This window comes from Amblyraja radiata, chromosome 3 (assembly GCF_010909765.2).
Source record: "Amblyraja radiata isolate CabotCenter1 chromosome 3, sAmbRad1.1.pri, whole genome shotgun sequence".
Classification (NCBI taxonomy): Eukaryota; Metazoa; Chordata; class Chondrichthyes; order Rajiformes; family Rajidae; genus Amblyraja; species Amblyraja radiata.
The window spans coordinates 67,920,869-67,948,351 of record NC_045958.1 but is presented as its reverse complement, the minus strand read 5'-3'; the positions used below and the strand labels follow the sequence as shown (position 1 = coordinate 67,948,351).

The 27,483-nt window shown below is 46.0% G+C and overlaps 1 protein-coding gene across 27 annotated transcripts in view; it reads left to right on the top strand.

Annotated features, from left to right (window-relative positions):
- The window catches only part of ptprd (protein tyrosine phosphatase receptor type D), a 578,649-nt gene that overhangs the window by 235,747 nt on the left and 315,419 nt on the right, over positions 1-27,483 (top strand). For all 27 annotated transcript variants that reach the window (XM_033017983.1, XM_033017971.1, XM_033017981.1 and 24 more), the window contains exon 3: positions 22,238-22,383. In XM_033017983.1, the coding sequence (XP_032873874.1) occupies positions 22,238-22,383 (146 nt within the window). The remainder of the gene's footprint in view (positions 1-22,237; positions 22,384-27,483) is intronic.

Sequence of the window (27,483 nt, the reverse complement as noted above, 5' to 3'; positions counted from 1 at the left end):
AAGCGCAATATATTGCGACAGAAATTGCAATTGTACACATTGACAGAGATGAAGTGATGGTTCAGGTCAGTGAGGATTTTGTGGACCAGAGAAAGATTTGGTCCCTGTCTGGACTGATGCGACATTGTTGCTTGGTGAGTGAGGAGAGTGTGGTGCATTCAATGCATTGCAGTGCTGGTGAAGTAGATGTTAGGAGATTGAATCTCACTGCCAAGGTCTCCCAGTTCTGCAAAGGAAAATGGGTACCCTGGTTTTATCCAAGTTCCACCTGTTCTTTCTCTGGAGTGGATTCTAGCATGGGTTTGTGACACAATACTTATATCCTTTAAACTTTCTTCACAGTAACTGATGCTGGCCACTCAAATATTCCTGTGTTAATCATCAGACAGAGTGTGGTCCTGATCTCCCATCTGTCTCATTGGAGACCTTTGCACTTTGCAGGGTTTCGACCCAAAACGTTGCCTATTTCCTTCGCTCCATAGATGCTGCTGCACCCGCTGAGTTTCTCCAGCACTTTTGTCTACCTTCGATATTTCAGCATCTGCAGTTCCTCCTTAAACATGTAGATCGCTCACGGCAGCGCTCCCGCCCCTCGAGTCGCCGTGCTTCACGCACACAGCCCCACACCTCCCTCTCTCCCTGGGGACACGTGGTGAACAATACACGGAGGGCCGGGCCGGGGGTTGGAGCAACGTTTACAAACATTGGCCTCAGCTCACACCCGTCCGCCCAGACCCCAGCATCCGCTCTCGCTGCCGGCCTTAACCATCCCTTCTCTCCTTCCCTTCTTCCCTCCCTCCCTTCTCTCCTTCCCTCCCTCCTTCCTCTCTCTTTTCCCTTCTCTCATTTGCTCCATCCCTTCTTTTCTCCTCCTTACCTCCCTCCCTTCTGCTCCCTCCTTCTCTCCCTCCCTCCCTCCCTTCTCTCCTCCCTCCCTCCCTTCCCTCCTCTCCTCTCCCCTCCCTTCTCTCCTTCCCTCCCACACACACATAACGCACACACATCTAACCACACACACACACACACACACACACACACACACACACACACACACACACACACACACACACACACACACACACACACACACACACACACACACACACACACACACACCGGTTTCTCACCAATGGTTATTGATTTTCCAGGATCTATTTAATTAAATTACTTTTTTTTCATTTCACAGTCACTAAAACAAGTGGTATTGTAACTATGTACTTTTCAGAGGTGATAAACACATTTTGTTTGTTACTAGTAGGCTTACATGTATGCAATTTTATATTAAAATGTGGCTTAGATCTGTTTGGTCCATTAAGTCGCATGCACTATTCTACCATGGAGAAGTCTATAATAGACTTTAATTATATTTCTATGAATCTACAGACCTTGGCTGGGAACCTGGGGCTCACCAAAATTGTTCCCAATTGGGCCCCGCACCTCCTAAAGCCGGCCCTGGTATGGGCAGCTTGAACTTGAGTAGTTTTGTACCTTTGCTCCTATGCACATTCTCCAGTGCTCTTCGACGTAGTCTCACAGCTTTGTGTTACTTGCCTACTTGTACCTGTGTGTGAAAGTCCAGCCTGACCCTGTATTTATTTTCCCAGCGTGGTTCCTTAAATGATGTGTTCAGCAGCAAAGATGAATGTGGTATTTTTAACATTCTTAAACAGTCCATCAGAAGGTTGAGAAGTTGGCAGATGTTGGTTGTTTGTTTGTTTTCTGAAAGAGCTGATGGAACCTTAAACAGATGTGGGTGCATATGTAGTTGTCTTCAGAGTAAGCTGCTGCTAAACGCAGGAATTTGCAGCGAAAGCAAAACTTTATTTTGAGCTTGTTCCACAATAAAGATGTCTCTGCATGTCATTGTACGGATTATGTGGAGAAGAACACTGTGAACCACAACACTGTAAATGGTGGCATTCATATTAACATTCACACATCGTAAAGGAAACCAATTATAGTAATATTCTGGCACTTCAAAGACCACATTAGATTGCTGAAGCCAACAGTGTTTAGTTTTAGTTTAGTTTAGAGATACAGTGCGGAAAGGGGACTTTCGGCCTACCAAGTCCGCACCGACCACCGACCAGCACATTAACAACATTAGGGACAATTTCTACATACACAAAGCCAATTAACCTACAAACCTGTACGTCTTTGCAATGTGGGAGGGAATCGAAGATCTCGGAGAAAACCCACGTAGGTCGCGGAGAGAACGTACAAACTCCGTACCGCCAGCACCCGTATTCGGGATCGAACCAGCGTCATTGGCGCTGCAAGCGCTGTAAGGCAGCAACTCTACCGTTGTGCCACCGTGCTGCCCGTATTTGCTCCAGCATTTCAGTGTTAGTAATGTTCACAGCAAGTGACCTGGAACTTGAAGGACATATAATTAAATACAATTGTACAGCCATACAGACTTAGATATTATTTACTAATGTGGATCACTGTGGAACAAAAATTCCAATTAGGTTTTATTCTTAGCTTACCCCAACCACTCATGTACACTTGTAGTACGCGATGTTTCCAGATTGTTTGCATCTGTTGAGCTTCAGACCTGTGCATTCTGCATTAGTTTAGGCCACTTGAATTAGTTGATCATTCACAGTTAATAGTTTTCCTAATGGCTATTTTAATTATCTAATTACTTGTGATGTCCAGGCTTATAGTTAAAGGTACTGGTTTGATTTTCTCTGGTGTAGATTTATTATTGTCACATGTACTGAGGTACAATGATAAGCTTTGTTTTGCATTTTATCCGTACAGATTAGATATACCACATGTAGATACAAACACTTCAAAGTCAAGACCAGAGCTCACCCAGATGCACTGGAAAAAAGCAGGGATCTTTGTTCAGGATGTACCATCATCAGTTTTACAAAGTAATTGAGTCTTTCAGTACCAAAACAGGCCCTTTGGCCCACTAGGTCTATGCTGGGCGTTGTACTTGATTGGACTGATCATATTAAAGCCATTAATCTAAAATGAACACTCCAGGTATTGAAAGCCTCATTTTGCAATTAAATAATTGGTAATGGAATGACGGTGTAATGGTTAAAATCACCAAAGGCATGCGCTCCATCTAAAGATGCAAGTTCATGCCCTACTTCGTACCGTAGCAGTTGTGGGATTTAAATTCAGTTAAAAATCTGGAGTTTTAAATAAATAGAATGTAGAAACATTATTCCAAGCAGAAAGTTTGGTAGAAAGTCTGAAAGTAACAATGGGGTTAGATTGTACTTTGGGTGCTGGGCAGCTGATGCACACCTCTGAGAGTGTTGTTTCAGAAAGAACTGCAGATGCTGTAAAAATCGAACGTAGACAAAAGTTCTGGAGAAACTCAGCGGGTGAGGCAGCAACTATGGAGCGAAGGAATAGGCGACGTTTCGGGTCGAGACCCTTCTTCAGACTGATGGGGGGGAGGGGGGGGAGAAAGGAAGGAAGAGGTGGAGACAGGAGGCTATGGGAGAGCTTGGAAGGGGAGGGGAAGGAGGGAGAAAGCAAGGACTACCTGAAATTGGAGAAGTCAATGTTCATACTGCTGGGGTGTAAACTACCCAAGCGAAATATGAGGCACTGCTCCTCCAATTTGTGGTGGGATTCACTCTGGCCATGTAGGAGGCCCAGGATAGAAAGGTCGGATTTGGAATGGGAGGGGGAGTTGAAGTGCTGAGCCACCGCGAGATCAGATTGGTTAATGCGAACTGAGCGGAGTTGTTGGGCAAAGCGATCACCAAGCCTACGCTTGGTCTCATCGATGTAGAGCAGTTGACACCTGAACAGCGGATGCAATAGATGAGGTTGGAGGAGGTGCAGGTGAACCTCTGGCTCACCTGGAAAGACTGATTGGGTCCTTGAATGGAGTCGAGGGGGGAGGTAAAGCGACTAGTGTAGCATTTCCTGCGGTTGCAAGGGAAAGTACCAGGGGAGGGGGTGGTTTGGGTTGGAAGGGACGAATTGACCAGGGAGTTATGGAGGGAACGGTCTCTGCGGAAAGCCGAAAGGGGAGGAGATGGGAGGATGTGGCCAGTGGTGGGACCCCGTTGGAGGTGACGAAAATGTTGGAGGATTATCTGTTGTATGTGACGGCTGGTAGGGTGGAAGGTGAGGACAAGGGGGATTCTGCCCTTGTTACGAGTGGGGGAGTAGGGAGTGAGAGCGGAGCTACGGGATATAGAGGAGACCCTGGTGAGAGCCTCATTTATAGTCGAAGAGGGGAACCCCCATTTCCTAAAGAATGAGGACATCTCATCTGAGAGTGTTGTTGTCACATTGCCAACACCAGAATCCTTAACTGGTTCCCTTCATGTTAACCCTAATGCCTCAATGTTCACAGCTTCCACTGCTGAAGGATCGTGTGTGCAGTGTGTACCACGTATTCAACCTCTCACTTCTGAGGTTCCCACCTGCTTTAAAAGGGCATCAATTATAACGGTGCCCAAGAAGAGCAAGGTGACGTGCCTCAATGACTATCGACCAGTGGCACGAACGTCTGTGGTGATGAAGTGCTTGGAGAGGTTGATCATGGCGCAAATCAACTCCTACCTCAACAAAAACCTGGACCCTCTGCAGTTCGCTTACCGCCACAACAGATCAACGGTGGATGCGATCTCGCTGGCTCTCCACTCCGCTCTGGACCACTTGGACAACAAAAACGCATATGTCAGGCTGTTATTCATTGATTACAGCTCTGCATTTAATACAATCATCCCCTCCAAGCTGTTTACCAAACTCGCAGAACTGGGTCTCTGCGCATCCCTCTGCAATTGGATCCTCGACTTTCTCATTCACAGACCATAATCAGTTCGTATTGGTAGAAATATGTCAGCCTCGATAACAATCAGCATGGGTGCACCTCAAGGCTGCGTGCTTAGCCCCCTGCTGTACTCACTCTATACTCATGACTGCGTAGCCGGTCATAGTGCGAACTCCATCATCAAGTTTGCTGACGATACCACTGTTGTGGGACATATCACTGATGGGGACAAGTCAGAGTACAGAAGTGAGATAGACCGACTGACCAAATGGTGCCAGCACAATAACCTGGCCCTCAACACCAGCAAAACCAAGGAACTGAGTGTGGACTTTGGAAGGGGGAGGATGGGGTCCCACAGTCCCATTTATATCAACGGGTCGATGGTGGAAAGGGTCAAGAGCTTCAAATTCCTGGGCGTGCATATCTCTGAAGATCTTTCCTGGTCCGAGAACTCTGATGCAATCATAAATAAAGCACATCAGCGCCTCTACTTCCTGAGAAGATTACAGAGAGTCGGTATGTCAAGGAGGACTCTCTTTAACTTCTACAGGTGCACAGTAGAGAGCATGCTGACCGGTTGCATTGTGGCTTGGTTCGGAAACTTGAGCCCCTTGGAGCGGAAAAGACTACAAAAAGTAGTAAATACTGCCCAGTCCATCATCGGCTCTGACCTCCCTTCCATCGAGGGGATCTATCACAGTCCCTGAAAAAGGCTGGCAGCATCATCAAGGACCCACACCATCCGGGCCATACACTCATCTCCCTACTACCTTCAGGTAGAAGGTACAGGAGCCTGACGACTGCAGTGACCAGGTTCAGGAACAGCTACTTCCCCACAGCCATCAGTCTATTAAACTCGGCTCAGACAAAACTCTGAACATTAATAGCCAATAATCTGTTTATTGCCTTTATCAAGTTAATTATTCATGTGTGTATATATTTATGCAATGATATATGGACACACTGATTTGTTCAGTATTCGTGCCTACTATGTTCCGGAGTGCTAAAGCAAAGCAAGAATTTCATTGTCCTATCAGCGACACATGACAATAAAACTCTCTTGAACTCTTGTATAAAATGCAGAGCAGTTACTCATTTTGTCCTTTTCCAACAGTACCTCACAAATCCATAAATTTTCCCCATGCAGAGAGCAGTTACTCATTTTGTCCTTTTCCAACAGTACCTCACAAATCCATAAATTTTCCCCATGCAGAGAGTCCCGGAGAGCAGGTGGATGGAGTATCATCACCTGGACATTCCTCTCCAACGGTACACATCTTGACTGTCATTCCATCGTTATCACTTTGTCTACTTCCTGGAACTCCCTCCTGCCTTCACCAGATGGACCACACCATTTTTAGAAGGTGGCTCACAACCCCCTACCCAAGGGCATTGGGAAAGTGGAAATAAATGCTGGTCTTTCTAGCCAAGCCCAAATACTCAAAACATTTATACATTTAAAAAAGCACAGGCTTTGTTTTTGGTTGCTCGCCACAAACCACTGATTGTTTATGTTGAGTGCACTCGCAGAGCTTTCAGAACCAACCATTGCTGAATCTGCCCTTGCAAACTATGAGCAGGATAGTGAACCTGTACCAACAGCTTGAAATACAGCATGAAAACGGCCCTTCGGCCAACAAGTCCACACCGACAGTCGATCACCCGTTCATTCTAGTTCTATGTTATCCCACTTTTTCATCTACTTCCTACACACTAGGGGAAATTCACAGAGGCCAATTAACCTACAGTTAGTGAGGGTGCAGAGGAGGTTTTTTCAAAATGCTGCCTGGTTTGGAGGATTTAAGCCTCAGAGAGGTGTTGGATAGACCGGGATTATTTTCCCTGGAACGTCGGAGGTCGAGGGGAGACATGATAAAAGTATATAAAATTATGGGAGGCATAGATAGGGTAGACAGTCAAAAATGTTTTTCTCATGGTGTAAATGAACAACACCAGAGGGCATAGCTCTTAGGTGAGAGGAGAAATGTTTAATGGAGATGTGCATTGCAAGTTTTTTATTCAGAGAATGGTGGGGGCCTGGAATACATTGCCAGGTGTCGTGATGGAGGCAGATATGATAGTGGCATGTAAAAGCCTTTTAAATAGGCATGTGGAAGTGCAAGGAAGATGGATCATGTACAGGCAGGTGCGATTGGGAGAATTTGGCATCATGTTTGACACAAGCATTCAGGGCCGAAGGGCCCGTTTCTATGCTGTATGTACAAACCAGCACGTCTTTGGGATGTGGGCGGGCACTGGAATACCCAGAGGAAACCCACTCGGTCACAGGAAGAACAGGCATAATCCACACAGACACCACTCAAGGTCAGGACCGAAACCACGTCTCTGGTGCTGAGGCAGCAGCTCTACCAGCTGCACCAGTGTGCCGCTGCCCTAGTTGATAGAACCCAGTGACATCTGTAGTGATGATCTCTCACATCCAGGACTTGCATTGAATTTGGACTAATATGGTCACAGCTTTTAACATTTGCCTGCTTTAAGGGTCATCAGAAACATGGTTTCTGACTCTTCAAACATTTCCAGGAATGATCCCAAAGTACAAAACTGTCAGTATATCTTAGCAAGTTTGAAGGAATGTGCAAGAACAGGGAATTCAATTCAATTCAATTCAATTCAACTTTAATGTCATTGCACAAATACTGAGTATGGGTACAACGAAATGCAGTTTTGCGTCAGTCCGTAGTAGTGCAATATAGAAATTTAAAAAAAAAAGGATACAGAATAATAAAAAATACAGAATAATTAAACAATGGGGACGGAGGGACCGGAGGAATCTATCGGCGGGACTCCGAGTTCAGCAATGCGACGGTATGATTGTAGAAGCTGTTCCTCATCCTACTGGTACGAGACCTGAGGCTCCTGTACCGCCTCCCTGATGGGAGGAGGGCAAACAGTCCATGGTTGGGGTGGGAGGGGTCTTTAATGATCTTCCCAGCCCGTTTCAGACACCGTTTTCGGTGGAGGGCATCCATGGCAGGGAGCGGGGCACCGATGATGTGCTGCGCGGTTTTCACCACCCGTTGTAGTGCCTTCCTGTCCGCAACAGTGCAGCTGCTGTACCATACCGTGAAGCAGGCGGTCAGGATGCTCTCGATGAGACTGCTCTTCTTTTAATTTTGCCATACGTCAATGATTTCTGATGCTGAAACTAGATCAATGTTTAATTTGGGATTCATGTCGTCTGAAAGGCAGAGTACAAATTCTTCTCAAACACGTTCTCAGTTTACTATTTTCTTGTCAGTTTTTCAAAGTCAGCATTCTCTGCAGTCAGTCTAAATTCATTGTTTTTTCCCAATGATAACTTTCTATCTGTGCAGAATTTTCACACTTTGATGGCTTTATCTTTTATTTGACTCATTTACCAATCAGATGTGAGTGCTGCCAACTCTCACTAAATGGAGGAAATGTTATTAAAATGAGTGACATTTTACCAGTGTTTTTATTGCAAGACAGTCATTCTGGAAACATTCTCCAAGATAAACTGCAGTGTATTTAGCATGATACCATGTTTTGTTTTAATCAGTTATGGTTTTCTTGAATAGGAAGAGCCTGAATTATTTTCTTCCCATTTGCATTTTAATGAATGGAGCAATAATGGGTGTTCTGTGTACATGTCAGATACTTAAATAAATGCACCATCATAGCTTTGGCATCTAGTGTATTCCCAAAGTAATGTAACTTCTGGTACCCTTTTGTGTTCGACCCCTGCCACTTTGTCTCAACTCATAAAGTTTACAGGTAAATCCAACGTTGCTTTCTCACTTCTTTCCCTGAGTTATATTTGATCAAACGTGCCAGATCATTAACACAAATGTATCACATGCACTTCTCAAAGTGACAAGCATCAAGAATTTGCTGTTCTAAGTGGAAATGTCTGAAAGTGATATGCGGGCTCAATTTAACACAAATGTCCATGTGTTAATTAAGTTGAAAGGTTGAGCTGTTTTCCTGTCTAATATCACATCGGAAATGATTGGTGGGTTCACTAAAATGGCATCCATATTTGGCTCAAATGTGGAATATTTTCAAATACCTGTTTTGGTCAGCTTCTGACAACAGAGGTATAGACTGGAGTATGGTTGCATTTGTGGCTGCATATCTAATGTACCAGATGTGTAAGAAAGAACTGCAGATGCTGGTTTCAATCGAAGGAGAACACAAAATGCTGGAGTAACTCAGCAGGTGAGGCAGCATCTCTCGAGAGAAGGAATGGATGACGTTTCGGGTCGAGGCCCTTCTTCAGACCTGTGTCAGAGGAGGGGGTGGGTCAAAGATAGAATGTGGTCAGAGACAGTTAGTCTAGTGGGAGAACTGGGAAGGGGAAAGGGGTGGCGAGAGAAAGCAAGTGCTATATGAAGTTAGATAGGTCAATGTTCACACCGCTGGGGTGTAAACTACCCAAGCGAAATATGAGATGCTGTTCCTCCAATTTGCAGTTCTCCCACTAGTCTTAAGGGCTGTCCTACTTGGCGATTTTTTTCGGTGACAGCCGGCGTCATATCAGTGTCACCAAAAGATTTTGAACATTTCAAAATCCAGCGGCGACAAAATAAATGTTGCAACACTTGAAAAAACACCACGCGTCATACGTCATCACGCCGCAAAATTTTCGGTGACCTGATATGTCAGCCAATGATGCCGGCAGTCGCCGAAAAAATTGCCAAGTGGAACAGGCCCTTTACTGTCTCCGACTACATTCTATCTTTGTCCTGCCCCCTCCCCTGACATCAGTCTGAAGAAGGGTCTCGACCCGAAACGTCGCCCATTCCTTCTCTCCAGAGATGCTGCCTCACCCGTTGAGTTACTCCAGCATTTTGTGTCTACCTATCTCCTGTACCATGTTTTTCTGGCATTCTCCAGGACAGTGGACGAACTACTTGGTCAGGAATGAAAATTGAACAAGAGACAGCCTTTGCCTGCAGAAAGAAAGGCTGGTGTCCTCTTGCAATGGAAAGTGATGCCATGTTTTTCTCTCTCCCAACAAAATCTCTGCTTCAGAGGGCGGTGGAGGCGGTTCTCTGGATACTTTCAAGAGAGAGCTAGATATGGCTCTTAAAGATAGCGGAGTCATAGAAACATAGAAACATAGAAAGTAGGTGCGAGAGTAGACCACCAGGTCCGTCGAGCCCGCACCGCCATTCGCTCATGGCTGAACACTAAACAGACACACTTACCCACAAACAGTAGACACAAGACACAGAACACAAGACACTACCCTCCCCTTTATACCGCTATCACCCCTCTCCACCCCAAAAACCTCGTGATCTCCTGGGGGAGGCAAAAAACCGGATAAAAACCCAGGTCCAATTCGGGAAAAAAATCCGGGAAATTCCTCTCCGACCCCAATCTAGGCGATCGACACTTGTCCAGGAGATCACTCAGGTCTTACTATACTAACCATACCTAGGTCCATATCCCTGCCCTCTCCCCGTAGCCCCTTATCCCCTTGGCAGCTAAAAAACCATCTATTTTAGTCTTAAATATATTTAAAGTTTCTGCTTCCACTGCTCCCTGGGGCAGTGAATTCCATAAATTAACCACCCTCTGGGTGAAGAAGTTCTTCCTCATCTCCGTTTTAAAAAAGCCCCCCCTTATTCTGCAACTATGTCCCCTAGTTCTAGTTTCCCCGATCATTGGGAACATCCTCGGTGCATCCACCCGATCAAGGCCCCTCACGATCTTATATGTTTCAATGAGATCGCCTCTCATTCTTCTAAACTCCAAAGAGTAGAGTTCCAGCCTACTTAACCTTTCCTCATATGTCAATCCCCTCATTGCAGGAATTAATCTTGTAAACCTTCGCTGCACTGCCTCCAGGGCTAGTACATCCTTTCTTAAGTATGGACCCCAGAACTGTACACAGTATTCCAAATGTGGTCTCACTAATACTGTGTACAGCTGCAGCAAGACCTCCGTGTTTTTATACTCAATCCCCCTAGCAATAAAGGCCAAAACTCCATTGGCCTTCCTGATTGCTTGCTGCACCTGCATACTAACTTTTAGTGATTCATGTACTAATACCCCTAGATCCCTTTGCGTTGCATTACAACGCAGCTCCTCCTCATTTAGAAAATAACTTGCCCTATCATTTTTTTTCCCAAAGTGAATGACTTCACATTTATTAGTATTAAACTTCATCTGCCAAGTTGTTGCCCACTCACCTAGCTTATCTATATCCTTTTGCAGACTCTTCCTATCCTCCTCATCCCCTACTTTTCCTCCCATTTTTGTATCGTCCGCAAATTTTGATATATTACACTTGGTTCCCTCCTCCAAATCATTTATATAAATTGTGAACAACTGGGGTCCCAGCACCGACCCTTGCGGAACCCCGCTAGTTACCGGTTGCCATCCCGAGTATGAACCATTTATCCCCACTCTCTGCTTCCTATTTGTTAGCCAATCCTCTACCCATGCTAATATATTACCCCCAATTCCATAATTTTTTATTTTTAGCAATAGTCTCTTATGTGGCACCTTGTCAAAAGCCTTTTGGAAGTCCAAGTATACCACATCCACCGGTTCCCCTTTATCCACCCGGGTTGTTACTTCCTCAAAGAATTCGAGCAAATTCGTTAAACAGGACTTCCCCTTCACAAAACCATGCTGGTTCTGTCCGATGAAGTCATGTTTATCCAAGTGCCCCGTTAGTGTTTCTTTAATAATTGTCTCTAACATTTTACCCACCACCGATGTTAGACTAACCGGTCTATAGTTACCCGCTTTCTGTTTACTTCCTTTTTTAAATATAGGTGTTACATTGGCCATTTTCCAATCCACTGGGACCGTTCCTGCCTCCAGGGAGTTTTGGAAAATTATCACCAATGCATCCACAATCCCCACCGCTATCTCCCTCAAGACCCTTGGATGTAATCCATCAGGCCCAGGGGATTTATCCTCCTTCAGTCTCATTAATTTCCCTAATACCACCTCCTTGGTGATCTTAATAGTATTTAGCTCCTCCATTCCTACCGCCCCCTGTTTATCCAACGTTGGAATATTTTTTGTGTCTTCTATGGTGAAGACTGATACAAAATACTCGTTTAATGCCTTTGCCATTTCCATGTTCCCCACCAACAACTCTCCAGTCTCACCCTCCAATGGACCAACGTTCACCTTAGCCACCCTTTTTCTTTTTATATAGCTATAAAAACTCTTACTATTAGTTTTTATGTTGTTTGCTAAATTCCTTTCATAGTCTATTTTCCCCGTCTTAATTAATCTCTTAGTTATTTTTTGCTGACCTTTAAATGCTTCCCAATCCTCTACCCTCCCACTATCTCTGGCTACCTTATATGCCCTTGCCTTCAGCCGAATACTATCCTTTATAGTTTTACTGAGCCATGGCTGACTGTTCTTACCCTTACCCCTTTTTTTCTTCATAGGAATAAATTTTTCTTGAAGGTTATACAGTAGACCCTTAAACGTACACCACTGCTCATGTACCGTCTTATTCTTGAGTCTGCTATCCCAGTCAACTTTGATCAGCTCAGTCCTCATACCTTCATAATCCCCCTTATTTAGACTAAGCACCCTAGCCTGAGTTTCAACCTGCTCCCCTTCTATTTGAATATGGAATTCGACCATATTGTGGTCACTTGTTCCCAACGAGTCCCTAACTATGACATTTTTAATTAATCCTGCTTCATTACACAGGACCAGATCCAAGATTGCCTCCCCCCTTGTCGGTTCTGTGACATACTGTTCTAGGAACCCGTCTCTAATACATTCTATAAATTCTTCCTCTAGTCTACCCTGCCCAGTTTGGTTTGCCCAATTAATATGAAAATTGAAGTCCCCCATGATTACAGCAGTTCCCTTTTTACATGCGTCAACTATTTGCAGATTTATGTTCTGACTAACAGCGTCACAGCTATTTGGAGGTCTATAAATTACACCCACTAGTGTTTTTTTCCCCTTGTTATTCTCTATCTGTACCCAAGCTGTTTCACTATCCTGATCCTTCAACGCAATATCCTTCCTCTCTATTGCCGTTATTCCCTCCCTTATTAAAAGGGCCACCCCTCCTCCCTTTCTTTCCTGTCTATCTTTCCTAATTGTCGAGTACCCCTCTATATTTAACTCCCAGTCCTGATCCCCTTGCAGCCATGTCTCCGTAATGGCCACGATATCATAACTATATATACTTAATTGCACCGTTAATTCATTTATCTTATTACGAATACTCCGTGCATTTAGATAAAGCACTTTCAGATGATTTTTACTACCCTTCCTTTCCGTTTTTGCCCCTTTTACATCTAGAGCTTTATCTTCACCCATTATGTCTCCTGTCACATTTTGACTTTCCGCTTCCCCACTGATACCCTGCTCTATTTCCTCTACCCCTGCCGTTATTACCCCCCTTGATACCTCCCCCCCGCTACTTAGTTTAAAGACCTCTCTACTGCCCTAGTTATATGATTTACCAGGACCCCAGTCCCAGCACCGTTCAGGTGAAGTCCGTCCTTACAGAACAGATCCCCCCTGTCCCAGTACTGGTGCCAGTGGCCCAAGAAACCAAACCCATTATTCCCACACCAGTCTTTGAGCCACGCATTCAGCTTTTTAATTTTACGTACCCTCGCCGATTTGGCCCGTGGCTCAGGTAGCAATCCGGAGATCAGTACCCTCGAGGTTCTGCTTTTTAATTTATTCCCTAACTGCTCAAACTCCTTCAGCAGATCCTCCTTCCTCGTCCTTCCTATGTCATTGGTCCCCACATGGACCACGACCACTGGATCCTCCCCCTCCCACTGCAAATTTCTCTCCAGCATCGCAGAGATATCCTTAACCCTAGCACCGGGTAGGCAACACAGCCTTCGGGACATGTTCTGCTGGCCGCAGAGAACCTTATCTACCCCCCGAATAATACTATCCCCTATCACTACGGCATTTCTTCTAACTCCCCCCTCTTGAATGGCCCCCTGATCCACGGTGCTGCAGCCAGGTTGCTCATCCCTCCCACAGCCCCTGATCCCGTCCTTACATTGAGTAAGAGCCTCGGTCATGCTCGTCAGGGACAAGGGCTGTGGCTCCTGCCGCATCTCCTCCTGGTTCCCCCTACCTGCCTCGCTTATGGCCACACCTTCCTTTCCTTGCTCACTGCCTACTGAATTAGTTAAACTGGTCGGTGTGACCATCCCCTGGCACAAAACATCCAGGTAATACTCCCCCTCCCTGATGTACCGCAGCGTATGAAGTTGGGTCTCCAGCTCATCAATGCGGAGCTGGAGTTCCTCTAGCCTCAAACACTTACTGCAGCTGTAGGGATCTTCTACATCAATGGTGTCGACAAATTCCCACATCTCGCAGTATTGGCACATCTCCTGACCGCCCATCTTATATAAATAATTAACTGGTCCTATTTAAGAATCCCCTACTGTATTGATACACCCCTTATTTATATAATCCTACCTCCTATAAATGGGAAAGTACTCACCCCAGCCGTAAATTACCTACTGGTTTGGCTGTCTAGTGGTAATTCCGTCCGCTCTTCCTGTCTGGTCCACTGCTCCCTTGCAGTGCGTGGCAAACCTCTTTGCCTCTGTTTTATATCTACAGTGCGTGGCAAACCTCTTTGCCAACCTCTTTGCCTCTGTTTTATATCTACAGTGCGTGGCCAACCTCTTTGCCTCTGTTTTATATCTACAGTGCGTGGCAAACCTCTTTGCCTCTGTTAGTCTCTGTTAGTCTCTCGAGTCTCTCGAGCCGCGGCTCCGTCCGTCCTCCCTCGGCGACAGCACCTCTACTTGTTTTCCTGCAGACAGGCCAGGAGAAGCCAAAGATCAGCAGCACAAACAGCACCTGCCCGAAACCACAGATCTCTGGACTGAGCTGGGTCCACAATCAAAGGAGAAACAGCTGTGGACAATTAGCTGTTATTGGAGTCAAAGGATTTGGGAAGAAGGCAGGAACGGGGTATTGATTGAGGATGATCAGCCATGATCACATTGAATGGTGATGCTGGCTCGAAGGGCCGAATGGCCTACTCCTGCACCTATTGTCTATAGCCCAAAATCGCATTCTGACACATTGCAACTTGCAACGATTTTCATTTTGTGATTTTGTCATTGCATCATTGGTTACAGGTCGTCCCCAATTTACAGACACAGGCACAGCCCGTAGAAACAAGTGCGCGTTGGGTAGACTGATGGGATGGAGTTGCCGGCTGCTGCAGGCATCTTCTGCCCTGTGGGAACTCGGTTCGGTTGCATTTCCAACTTGCGAACTTCCAGCGTGACGCACAGTTTACAGGAACGGAACCCTGTCAATCAGCTGGGGACAGACAACCTGTACTGAGAAGAGTAGCTGTTCAATGTTTCTCATGACATAAGTTGCCAGCACAGAGATACACTCATGCATGCACACACACTGACTTCAAATCTGAGTTGCTGTACTGCTCTCTTTATTTGCTCTCTTCATTTAAATGTTAATTATCTCATGTCTGTTTCCATCAGTCTGAAGAAAGGTCCTAACTCAAAATGTCATCTGTCCATTTCTCTCAGTAGATGCTGCCTGACCCACTGAGTGCCTCCAGCAGTGTGTTTTTTGCTCAGGCTCTGGCATCGGCAGACTCATGTCTCCGTAGATATGGAAGACTATGGCCCAAGTGCTGGAAGTTGGGATTAATATGAATGGGTGGCCGGTGGACAGTGTAGACATGTTGGGCCAAATGGACTGTTTCTGTGCTGCATGATCCCATGACGAGAAGACTAAAGGGAACGAGAATAACTTGCACGTTAAGGAACAATGTGAAGGAGTGGCATTAAAAAACAGATTTGTGTACAGAATTACACAATTATCTTTGCAATGCCATTTTATTTCAGTGCTACCCAGATGGATTTCTGGCCTTAATTCAAATAGTCCATGGTGCCATTTGATGAGATCATATTTATTATTTGACCTACTGTAGTTCTATGAATGAAATCAATTGCACATACCAGAGGTATAAGATTTAACTCCACGTCATCTGCTGATCCCGAGAGTTTTCTAAGGAGAGATTCATGCAATGTAGAGGACAGTACGAGGCCACTCTATCTATTGTGCTTGTGCTACCTCTTTATCAAGTTCACCAAGTTCTGAAAATTACAATTGCACAGTACAGATTCTACAGATATGTATGGAACATATCCAGATTAGTTGCATCGTGGCCTAGTACGGCAATTCCAACAGCAGTTCACAGGAAATTGGTTGCTAAGTTCTTAGATGTGGGTCTAAGCAACCGGGAGATATCCAGTTGAGAATGCCCAGTTTTTTACAGGTGAATGCCTGGAACCCACTGCCTGGGTTGGTGGTTGAACGTTGGTGGCATTTAAAAGACTTTTGGATAGGCACATGAACATGCAAGGAATGGAGGGATGTGGGATCTCGCTAACATCTTCAGCACAGACATTGTGGGTTGAAGGGGCTGTTCTTGTGCTGTACTTTTCTATGTTTGATATGTTCTAAGCAGCGTGGCACTGTGGGAGGGAGCCTGAATGGCACAGATGGATTTCTGTATCTTTTCAGAGCTTTTTACATCTATGTCTAGGAGCTGGCTAACCACCTGTCATTAGTTGATGTAACGATAAATCATTTACTCAATGTTTACTTTATGTCCTATGTCCTATTTCATTGATGCTCTCTGCTCTCATCTTGTGGAGCAGAGCGTGTGACTGAAATAGAACGTAGAATAGTACAGCACAGGAACAGGCCCTTCGGCCCACAATGTCAGTCCCGAACATGCCAAAATTCCAGAACTCATGACTGGTACAATTGGTTGAAGCAGGTACTCTCACAACATTTAAGATGCACGGTTGCACAGAGGTAGAGTTGCTGCCTTACTGCACTTCCAATGCCAGAGACGTGGGTTCGATCCTTACTATCGGTGCTGTCTGAATTCAGTTTGTATATTCTCCCCGTGACCTGTGTGGCTTTTCTCCTAGATCTTTGGTTTCCTCCCACACTCCAAAGACGTACAAGTGTGTAGGTAGATTGGCTTGGTAAATGTAAAAATTGTCCCCAGTGGGTGTAGGATTGTGTTAATAGCGGGGATCGCTGGTCGGTGCGGACCCGGTGGGCTGAAGGGCCTGTTTCCGCGCTGTGTCTCCAAACTAAACTAAACTAAACCAAGCACCTGGACAAGCACCAAGACAGAGAACAATATGAATCAAATGTGGGTAAATAGGAATAGAATAAGTAAGTACAATGGCCGCATAGACACGGTGGGCCAAGGGAGCTGTTTCCTTTGCTCTCCATCACTCTCACCTCCCTAAGGCACGAGTAATTGCATTTGCAGAGAATAATGTGGAAATAATAACGCAGTTTCACTGGCTTACTCTTGTTCTAATGTTTGCAAAGCCAATTTACAGATTCTGTGACCAGAGAGGGTCAGTTCAGGGTGGAATTTGGAAGCCATGTTAAGCAGCCCTCAAAGGATTAATAATCAGCACTACCTCTTGAGGCACTTGAAGCCAGTTCTTTAAATGAATGTCAGTGCTTCTGGAAGAACAGTGGCACCTATTTATCTCAGTGTATAGGATCTGTTGTTGAGTGCATCAGAGGGATCAGCTTTCTGCTTTAATTAAAATTATCGAAAGGAAATGCTTCTTGATAAAGGTGATTCTTATCTAAAGCACGGCTTCCGCTGGGTTGTTGAGGAATCGTCAGTAAGTAGAAACCATTTTTGGGATAGGACTGGAAACTAAAAATGCTGTGGCAGAAGGAAATCATTTAAAATCAGCCTGAAAAGATCAGTATTGGCCAAATGAGGTACATCAAGTTGTCTTTCTTGAGTATTGAACTGTGAATAGTTGATCAATTCACCCGCTTTGAGGGGCTGTGCATTCCTTGAGTGTGGGGGTAAAGTGCACACTGTTTGCTTTGTGCCTTATTTTGTGAACCAGTATCTGCAGTTCCTTGTGTCTACAATGAAGATCAGGAGCTTTCATTTGAATGGCAGGCACCATTATAGTGTTGCTGTTACAGAGAAAGGGTAGATGAAAAAACACAAGTGCAAGGTCTGCAATTAAAGTTTTATTCCTTCTGTTGTGGTTCAAGGAACCTAATATGCAACCAGATATATAATCAGTGGATATATTTAAGGCAGAGATAAGGGGCTGTCCCACTGCGGCGACCTAATTCACGAGTTTAGAAGAGTTTAGGAGAGTTTGAAAAAATGTCATGTTGAAGACCTCCTTCCACCTCCTTCCACCTCCTTCGACTATGTTGAAGACTCCCTTCGACTAGCTTCGGGAAAAATGGACTCCGAATAGTGGAGGGTGAAGTCGACCTCCTTCGATCTCCTTCGACCTCCCTTCGACTATGTTGAAGACTATCTATGACTACCTTCGATTACCTTCGATTACCCTTGATTACCTACAAATAACATGCCGACCTACTAAGACCTACTTCGACTAAACCTACGAGTAAAAAAAGTATCGATTTTTTCCATGGCGACCTTTTTTTACTCGTGGGCATTTTTCAACATGTCAAGCATGAAGGAGAGTTACAAAGACCTCCTAGGACCTCGTGTCGACCCAGCTGCGAGTATGTCGAGGGAAAATCGCCAGAACTCGCGGATTAGGTCGCCACAGTGGGACAGCCCCTTTAGATAGATTCTTGATTAGTACGGGAGGTTATGGGGAGAAGGCAGGAGAATTATGTTATGAGGGGGAGATAGATCAGCCATGATTGATAGGCCAAATGTCCTAATTCTACTCCTATCATTTATGATCTTATAATCTTATGATATGTAACCAAATTCTTCCACGATTTATGGCACGGTTAATCTGACATCAATTTCAGGGCATGCAATGCATCTTACAACTGAATTTCTGGACTGATGTGTGTTCTACAATTCCCCACCCAGCTATTGATCAATGAAAAGATTGAAAATGAGAATGACGACCTGTTACGTGTTGCTTTGTAACCGATCACAATGGGATAGTTCATGGGCATTTGCATTTCTGCACATTGACAGGAGTCAGTGAGCAATGAACTGTTCCAGTCGCTCCCTGATTTGTCAGTCAAGGTTATAAATAGCTGCCAGCAGTCCATCAACACTTGCATGCTAATGTTTCAGCGTGAGCTATTTACAGCTGCAATCCAGCCTCTGAAGTTCAGGGCTGGGTCAAAGATGTAGGAGTACATTTGGAGTTATTTTAATCAAAAATAAAGCAGTCAATGAAGAAAGTAAAGAGCTCGTGTGAGAGTGATTAGACTGCAAGGTGAGAGGGACAAGCTCCAGTGATGCAAAATAAGACTTGCATCTCCTGCGACAGCCCTGACCAGCTGTACCTATGTGGATCTAAGTTGGTCAGGTACCAGTGATAGTTAACACAAGGCTGGGAATAGTGAGAAAAGAATATAACTTTCCTTTGAGTGCCATATTGGGGCAGTTTTGGGTAAAGAAACCTCCTACATCTACTAAGAATATCCAAATAACGTGGCAGTGTGCTCATGGGTCAGTCTTATTGGATGTTTGGTTACCCAAAACTGCCCCAACATAGCACTCAAAATAGTCTTCTATTGAGACTACCCCCAGCTTAAGAGCAGACCATTTAGTTGCCTGGTAACAGTGAGGAAGAAGCTGTTCCTGAATCCACTTATACCTGCTTTAAAAACTTGCGTATTTTCTATCTGACAGGAGAGGAAAGAAGAGGAGATTACCAAGATGAAAATGGTTCTTGATTATTTTGGGTGCTTTCCGGAGGCATCGTGCAGTGTAGATGGGTCGATGGGGCGGGTGAGAGGGTGGTGTTGGGGGAGAGGCTGGTTTGTAGTGATGGACTAATGAGAATCCACAATTCTCTATGATTATTTGTGGTCTTTGGCAGAGCTGCTGCCAAACTAAACTGTGATGCATTCCGATAGGATGCCTTCTAGGATATATCTGTAGAAGTTGATAAGAGTCGCTAACTGCCAGACTAAAATACTTTTTGCTAAGTGATCAGTTTTATTTTCTTCCCATACCGATAATACTTGAACTGCTATGTCCTCACCCTGTTGATTTTATATTTTGTAATAGCTTTGGCACATGTACATCAGAGTGTAACTAAACAAGAGCACTTTTGTGGAAGCATTATCACCGCTGTTGTGCTTTTAGCACCAAATGAGGGAATTCCTCCATATTGACAAACACATTCTTGGTCTAAATGCGCAGTTGACTAACTTTATCAAACCACTGTCACTGTCACAAACCTCTGTGGGTTGTTGATATTATATTCTTAAGCAAAAATAAGAATGCCATGTGCAGGTTCTCAGCTTGCCCTTACTAATTCAATATCCACTGTTTTAAAAAACACAAGGTTAACACCGCTTATTACTGCAACGTCTCATGGATACAACATGAACGGTGTAATTCATTTGAACATCTTTGCATCACACAGAAACGCATTTGTTCAGTGTGGATTATAATGACCAGAGTCAATGAGTCTTCAGTTGAATTTGATACAAATTAATCTAATCACCAAAAACTCTCCACCACTGGATGAAAAGGTGGAACCGCCGTTGACAATGCCAGGAGTTGGAAGGTTAACATCTGAGACAAATTATAAAATTGTTTGTTAGTCCATTAGCAGTCTACATACACACTTCCACATATTCTCAATCATAAAACATCAACACTCTACTCTTAGTTGCTATGAAAAAAAAATCACTCATCCTCCACCACTGTTTTGAACTGTAAGCTGTCAGATTTTACTTAACCTTGTTTAGAGACATTGTCTTGTTTATTTCCATATACTTCTGTGCTACCTCAAATTAATTCTGTCTTTTCGTTGGTACTTTTGTCATTTCATATGCACAGGAAGGTCTATTGGACATGCTTGATCTCAAGAACATCAAAAAATAGGAGCGACTTGGCCCCCCTTAGCTTGCCCAATCTTTTAATATGACCGTGACTGATCCCCTTCTCGTTTACATCTCCTCATTTACCAATCCTCTCCAGGAAGGTTCCTACACACTTCAGTTTTAAATAACCATTCCCTCATTTTATAACTACATGCCCTAATTTACAATTCTCTTACAACATCTCAACATCTAACCTGTTACACATCCCAAGAATCCTCTATGTTTCAATAAGATTACTTCTCATTCTTTTTAACCCCATTTAACCATTTGTTCACTTATTCAATTGAGTATTGGGCGTTGCTGCAGAGCTGAGATCTTTCAGAGCTGGTGCTGAACTCGAATAGAGTGCAGGTCAGAACATTGCAGGACCTTAATGACTGACTTTCTATGCATTCAAATCAATGGATGAAGACAAATTGGCGCTCTTAACCAGGATTGTCCCTCTGCAGGGAGCAGATGGGCAGACATTCCTAAAAGAAGGTGAAATGTCCCCAATCCATGTTCTCCAGGGATACCCCCTGACCTGCTGAGTTACCCCAGCATTTTGTGAGTTTCTAAAATCGTTGCACAATTTTGACTCCAGTTAAGAAAATTGCAGGCAATCTTCCCTGTTTGATCTAATGGCATGCAGTGGAAGACATGTTCACTTCTGCATGGTACCAGTTCGTAAATTTGGTCACTTTGTGATCATGTTGCTGATTCCAATGTGGAACCATTACATTAATTCATGGTCAGATGTGCTGCACAGACTATTGTATTCCGCGTTGGACCATGTCAGACATTGTTTTCCAATTTTTCTTTCATGTTGGTCTACATTGGAGGAAAGTATTAACTATGCAAAAAAAAATCTTCTAGCTGAGGATGCAGTTGGCTGCAAAATTTGCCAATTTAAGTCTTTGGTTGCACTTTGCAGTTTTATTTTTGCACTAGTATTATAGCTATTGATTTATTGAATATTGAAAGTATATTAGCTGTGTGTATTGCGTTTATGGGCCTGCTAGGCTCCTGTAAGTAAGAAATTCATTGTTCTATTGTCGGTACATATGACAAGTAAACACTCTCGACTCTTTATTCCTGACTTGATTATCATTCGCTTAAGATTGAATCACTATAAGTATTAATATATAATAGTTCTTTTTGGTCTGGAGTTACCCATAGTTTAGCATCTTAGTCCACCTTTCCTGGGCCTTTCAGTGAAAGCATTCACATACAGACTAGAACAATTGAAGATCTCTGGTATGAATATCCAAAATCCAAATGCCATGAAATAAGGGACTCTTCAATTAATATCAACAAATCCAATAAATAATTATAATAACTAACTGATGTAGGAACTTTTAAAACATTGGAATAACATTTTTAAAAGGCTAAGTCATCATTAATCTGAAATCTGAATGTATTTATGGTCCGAATATTGTTGGGCCCCATGGAATTCACACTGGGGATGTCTTCTGCAAATACCTTTGCTATCATGGACATGAACTTGAAATAGTGCAGTTTTTAAAAGTTCCCACAAATCTAGCAGACTGGTGATATCATAGTTCAATTTGTTTAATGAAATGTAGTAATACATGGCAACTGAGACTGATGTTATCACGGAATCTGATTTATTGCTTTCTTTTTTTATAGCACCACCAAAGTTTACAAGAACTCCCATTGACCAGACGGGAGCCTCAGGAGGGGTTGCGTCATTTATCTGCCAAACCTCAGGAGACCCAAGGCCGAAAATTGTATGGTCCAAAAAAGGAAAGAAAGTCAGCTCTCAGAGATTTGAGGTATTGTATCATTGGTTTACCATTAGGAAAGAACTGTAAAACTCTCATTCTTGCTTTGTTCTTCCACTGGAGTTCAGTCCGTAAGATGTTAACAATGTTAAAATGTTGACAGCTGGAGTATCTAGTATCATGAGGCAATCAAACAGTTCACTAAGTAATATTTTTAATTGTTAATTGCAGTTAGTGCTAGAAAAACATAGACAATAGGTGCAGAAATCTTGTGAATTTGGAAGTGGAGATTTTTCCGAGCTCGTTGATGTTGTACATTCATTATTATTTGCCACCATTTTCTGCACCCCTCTGAGTTTACATCTTTGTTTGATCATTGCACTGTAGAGCATTATGTTTATATTCGTTGTGTCCAGGTACATTTTCAAACCTGTCTTTTTAAAATAAAATATGGTTCCATGTTTCCTGGGTGGCCAGTCATTACAAATTCCCAATTCAGAACCATGTGCATCTCACTATACTTTGCTGCCATAGTTTTCTCCAATTTACAATCAAATCTGTGGCATTCTGTGTGCTCTTTGTAACGCCTCTGTCAGATAGATAGATCAGATAGACAGATAGATCCTTTATTGTCATTCAGACCTTTCGGTCTGAACGAAATTATGTTGCCTGCAGTCATACACAGAATCAATAATAACAAAACATACAATAAACACAAATTAAACATCCACCACAGTGAGTTCACCAAGCACATCCTCACTGTGATGGAGGCAAAGTCTTAGTCTCCGTCTCTTCCCTCCTTGCTCTCCCTCTGCGCTGAGGCGATCGATCCAGGCCGAAGATGCCGCTCTCCAGTCCAGCGGACCTCCGTGGTGATGTCGCCGCCGCCGAAAGCCGGAACGCCGCCTCCGCTCCGAGACGGCCCGCCACAGCATCAGCTCCGGGCCGCCGCCCCCGCTCCGGGCCGCCGCCCCCGCTCCAGGCCGCCGCCCCAGCTCCAGGTCCCTCAGTCTCCGCTCCAGGCCGCCGCCCCAGCTCCGGGTCCCGCAGTCTCCGCTCCAGGTCCCGCAGTCTCCGCTCCGGGCCGCCGCCCCAGCTCCGGGTCCCGCAGTCTCCGCTCTGGGCCGCCGCCCCAGCTCCAGGCCGCCGCCCCCGCTCCGGGTCCCGCAGTCTCCGCTCCAGGTCCCGCAGTCTCCGCTCCGGGCCGCTGCCCCAGCTCCGGGCCGCCGCCCCAGCTCCGGGTCCCGCAGTCGCCGCTCCAGGTCCCGCAGTCTCCGCTCCGGGCCGCCGCCCCAGCTCCGGGTCCCGCAGTCTCCGCTCTGGGCCGCTGCCCCAGCTCCAGGCCGCCGCCCCAGCTCCGGGTCCCGCAGTCTCCGCTCCAGGTCCCGCAGTCTCCGCTCCGGGCCGCTGCCCCAGCTCCGGGCCGCCGCACCAGCTCCGGGTCCCGCAGTCGCCGCTCCAGGTCCCGCAGTCTCCGCTCCGGGCCGCCGCCCCAGCTCCGGGTCCCGCACTCTCCCCCCCGGGCCGCCGCCCCAGCTCCGGGTCCCGCAGTCTCCGCTCCAGGTCCCGCAGTCTCCGCTCCGGGCCGCTGCCCCAGCTCCGGGCCGCCGCCCCAGCTCCGGGTCCCGCAGTCTCCGCTCCAGGTCCCGCAGTCTCCGCTCCGGGCCGCCGCCCCGGCGCCGGGCCGCCGCCCCAGCTCCCGGCCGCGGCCCCAGCTCCGGGTCCCGCAGTCTCCGCTCCGGGCCGCCACCCCAGCTCCGGGTCCCGCAGTCGCCGCTCCGGGCCGCCGCCCCAGCTCCGGGTCCCGCAGTCTCCGCTCCGGGCCGCCGCCCCAGCTCCGGGTCCCGCAGTCTCCGCTCCAGGCCACTGCCCCAGCACCGGGCCGCCGCCACAGCTCCGGATCCCGCAGTCGCCGCTCCAGGTCCCGCAGTCTCCGCTCCGGGCCGCCGCCCTGGCTCCGGGCAGTCGCCCCAGCTCCAGGCCGCTGCCCCAGCTCCGGGTCCCGCAGTCTCAGCTCCGAGCCCCGCTGCATCAGCTCCAGGCCGCCGCCGAAAGCCAGAACACCGCACCAGCAAGTCAGGCCACCGCTGCCTTAGCCCCAAAGACGGCCAGCCTCTCATTGGTAAGTCCTGGCTGGCTCTGCCTCTGGAGCCTCGGGGTCGGTCGCAGGTTGGAGGCCGCCAGCTCCGCCATTAGGCCTCAGTGCAGACGGAGGCAGAGAAGGGGGATACGACACGAAAAAGTCGCATGCCCCCGAAGGAAGAGACAGAGAACATGTTTCACCTCCTCTAACACAACCCAACAAACTAAAACTTAACCAAAACAAGACAAAAAAAAACAACAGAAAAAATTAAAGACAGACGGACTGCAGGCGAGCCGCAGCTGTTAACAGCGCCGCCACTTCCAGTCACTGTGTCAGCTCTTGTATTCCTTTCTTTGTACTTCTATGGGTAAGTGGATTTATCCTTCTTTGTTTATCTTTGTCCTCAGGTTCTTTGCACATTTATTCGCACTATTGCCTGTTAGAAACATAGAAACATAGAAAATAGTGCAGGAGGAGGCCATTCGACCCTTCGAGCCAGCACCGCCAATTTTTATGATCATGGCTGATCGTCCCCAATCAATAACCCGTGCCTGCCTTCTCCCCATATCCCTTGACTCCACTAGCCCCTAGAGCTCTATCTAACTCTCTCTTAAATCCATCCAGTGATTTGACCTCCACTGCCCTCTGTGGCAGGGAATTCCACAAATTCACAACTTTCTGGGTGAAAATTTTTTTTCTCACCTCAGTCTTAAATGACCTCCCCTTTATTCTAAGACTATGGCCCATGGTTCTGGACTCGCCCAACATTGGGAACATTTTTCCTGTATCTAGATTGTCCTGTCCTTTTATAATTGTATATGTTTCTATAAGAATCCCGCTCATCCTTCTAAACTCCAGTGAATACAAGCCTAGTCTTTTCAATCTTTCCTCATATGACAGTCCCGCCATCCCAGGGAACAATCTCGTGAACCCACGCTGCACTGCCTCAATCACAAGGATGTCCTTCCTCAAATTAGGAGACCAAAACTGTACACAATACTCCAGATGTGGTCTTACCTGAGCCCTATACAACTGCAGAAGAACCTCTTTACTCCTAAACTGAAATCCTCTTGTTATGAAGGCCAACATTCCATTAGCTTTCTTCACTGCCTGCTGTACCTGCACGCCAACTTTCAGTGACTGGTGTACAAGAATACCCAGGTCTCGCTGCACCTCCCCCTTACCTAACCTAACCCCATGGAGATAATAATCTGCCCCCTTGTTTTTGCCACCAAAGTGGATAACCTCACATTTATCTATATTATGCTGCATCTGCCACGCATCTGCCCACTCAACCTGTCCAGGTCACCCTGCAACCTCCTAACTTCCTCTTCACAGTTCACACTGCCACCCAGATTTGTGTCATCCGCAAACTTGCTAGTGTTGCTCCTTATTCCCTCTTCCAAATCATTAATATATATGGTAACAGTTGCGGCCCCAACACCGAGCCTAGCGGCACTCCACTCGCCACTGCCTGCCATTCTGAAAAGGACCCGTTCACTCTTACTCTTTGCTTCCTGTCTACCAACCAATTTTCTATCCATGTCAACACCCTACCCCAATACCATGTGCTTTAATTTTAGTCACCAGTCTCCTGTGCGAGACCTTATCAAAGGCTTTCTGAAAGTCTAGATACACTACATCCACTGGCACCCCTTCATCCATTTTACTTGATTTCCCTTTCATAAAACCATGTTGAATTTATGAAAGGGAATTTATGAAAGTCTCAAGATGGCGCGCCCCTGTCCAGTCGACGTCATGGCAGCTCCGCGGAAACTGTGCGTATTTTTAACTTGCATGCTCTTTTTTAACTTATTTCTATGTACCAACTCCCTAGCACTAACAAAGTATGACAGGGAACTCTCTTAAAACTAAACTCTAGCGTAAACTGAGACTTTTTAAATGCTGTACTCACCGATCCAGCATGGCCAGCAGAGATCAACAGTGAGCGCCGCGGCAACAACAATGGGAGCGCGGCTCCAAGGAAAACCCGTATAAAACATCGGGGTAAGCGGGGGGGGGATTCGGAATAGGCTGTGAGCCCAAACCTTTCGTCCTCCTCTGCCCAGCATTCTTCTGGCGAACGTCCAGTCCCTGGAAAACAAGCTGGATGACCTCAGGGCGAGGGTCAGATTCCAGCGGGACATATGGGACTGCAACATCCTCTGCCTGACCAAAACATGGCTGACATCACTGGTGCCGGATCAGGTAATCTGCCCAACCGAGTCCTTCACTGTCCACCGTGCTGACAGAACAGAAGAATCTGGGAAATCCAAGGGTGGAGGAGTCTACTTCATGACCAATAACAACTGGTGCAATCCTGGAAATATCAAGATGCTTTCCCGTTCCTGCTCGCCGGACCTGGAGTACCTGATGATCTCATGCCGCCCATTCTACCTTCCCCGGGAGTTCGGCTCAGTGATCATCACAGCCGTCTACATTCCACCACATGCGAACACCGACGTGGCACTATCGGCCCTACACGATGTGCTATGTCAACATCAAAACAAGAACCTGGATGCGGCTATGGTGGTGGCTGGAGATTTTAATAAATCAAATCTCAAGAAGGTCATGCCGAACTTCTACCAACACATCACGTGTGCCACCAGGGGGGAAATAACCTTGGACCACTGCTATACGCCGTTCCGGAAGGGCTACAAGGCCGTTTCTCTCCCTCCCTTAGGAAAATAATTTTCCTGCTGCTGGAGTATAAACAGAGGATAGTTCGGGAAGCGGCAGTGACGAGGGACGTAAAGCGGTGATCCGACCAGTCAGAGGCCATGCTGCAAGATGCACTGACAGATGTTGACTGGAATATGTTCCAAGCAAGTTCCAGAGATGTCAGTGAGTTCGCGGAAGCGGTCACGGACTTCATCGCAACAATAGCCGATAACATCGTCCCCACGGTAAAGGTTAGCACCTTTCCGAATCAAAAACCCTGGGTGGACAGGTCCGTTCGTGTTGCCTTGAATGCTCGCACCGCTGCCTACAACTTCCGGAAATATGGACGTCTACAAGGTAGAGTCCTACCGACTGCGAAGGGCGGTGAAGGACGCAAAAAGGAGGTA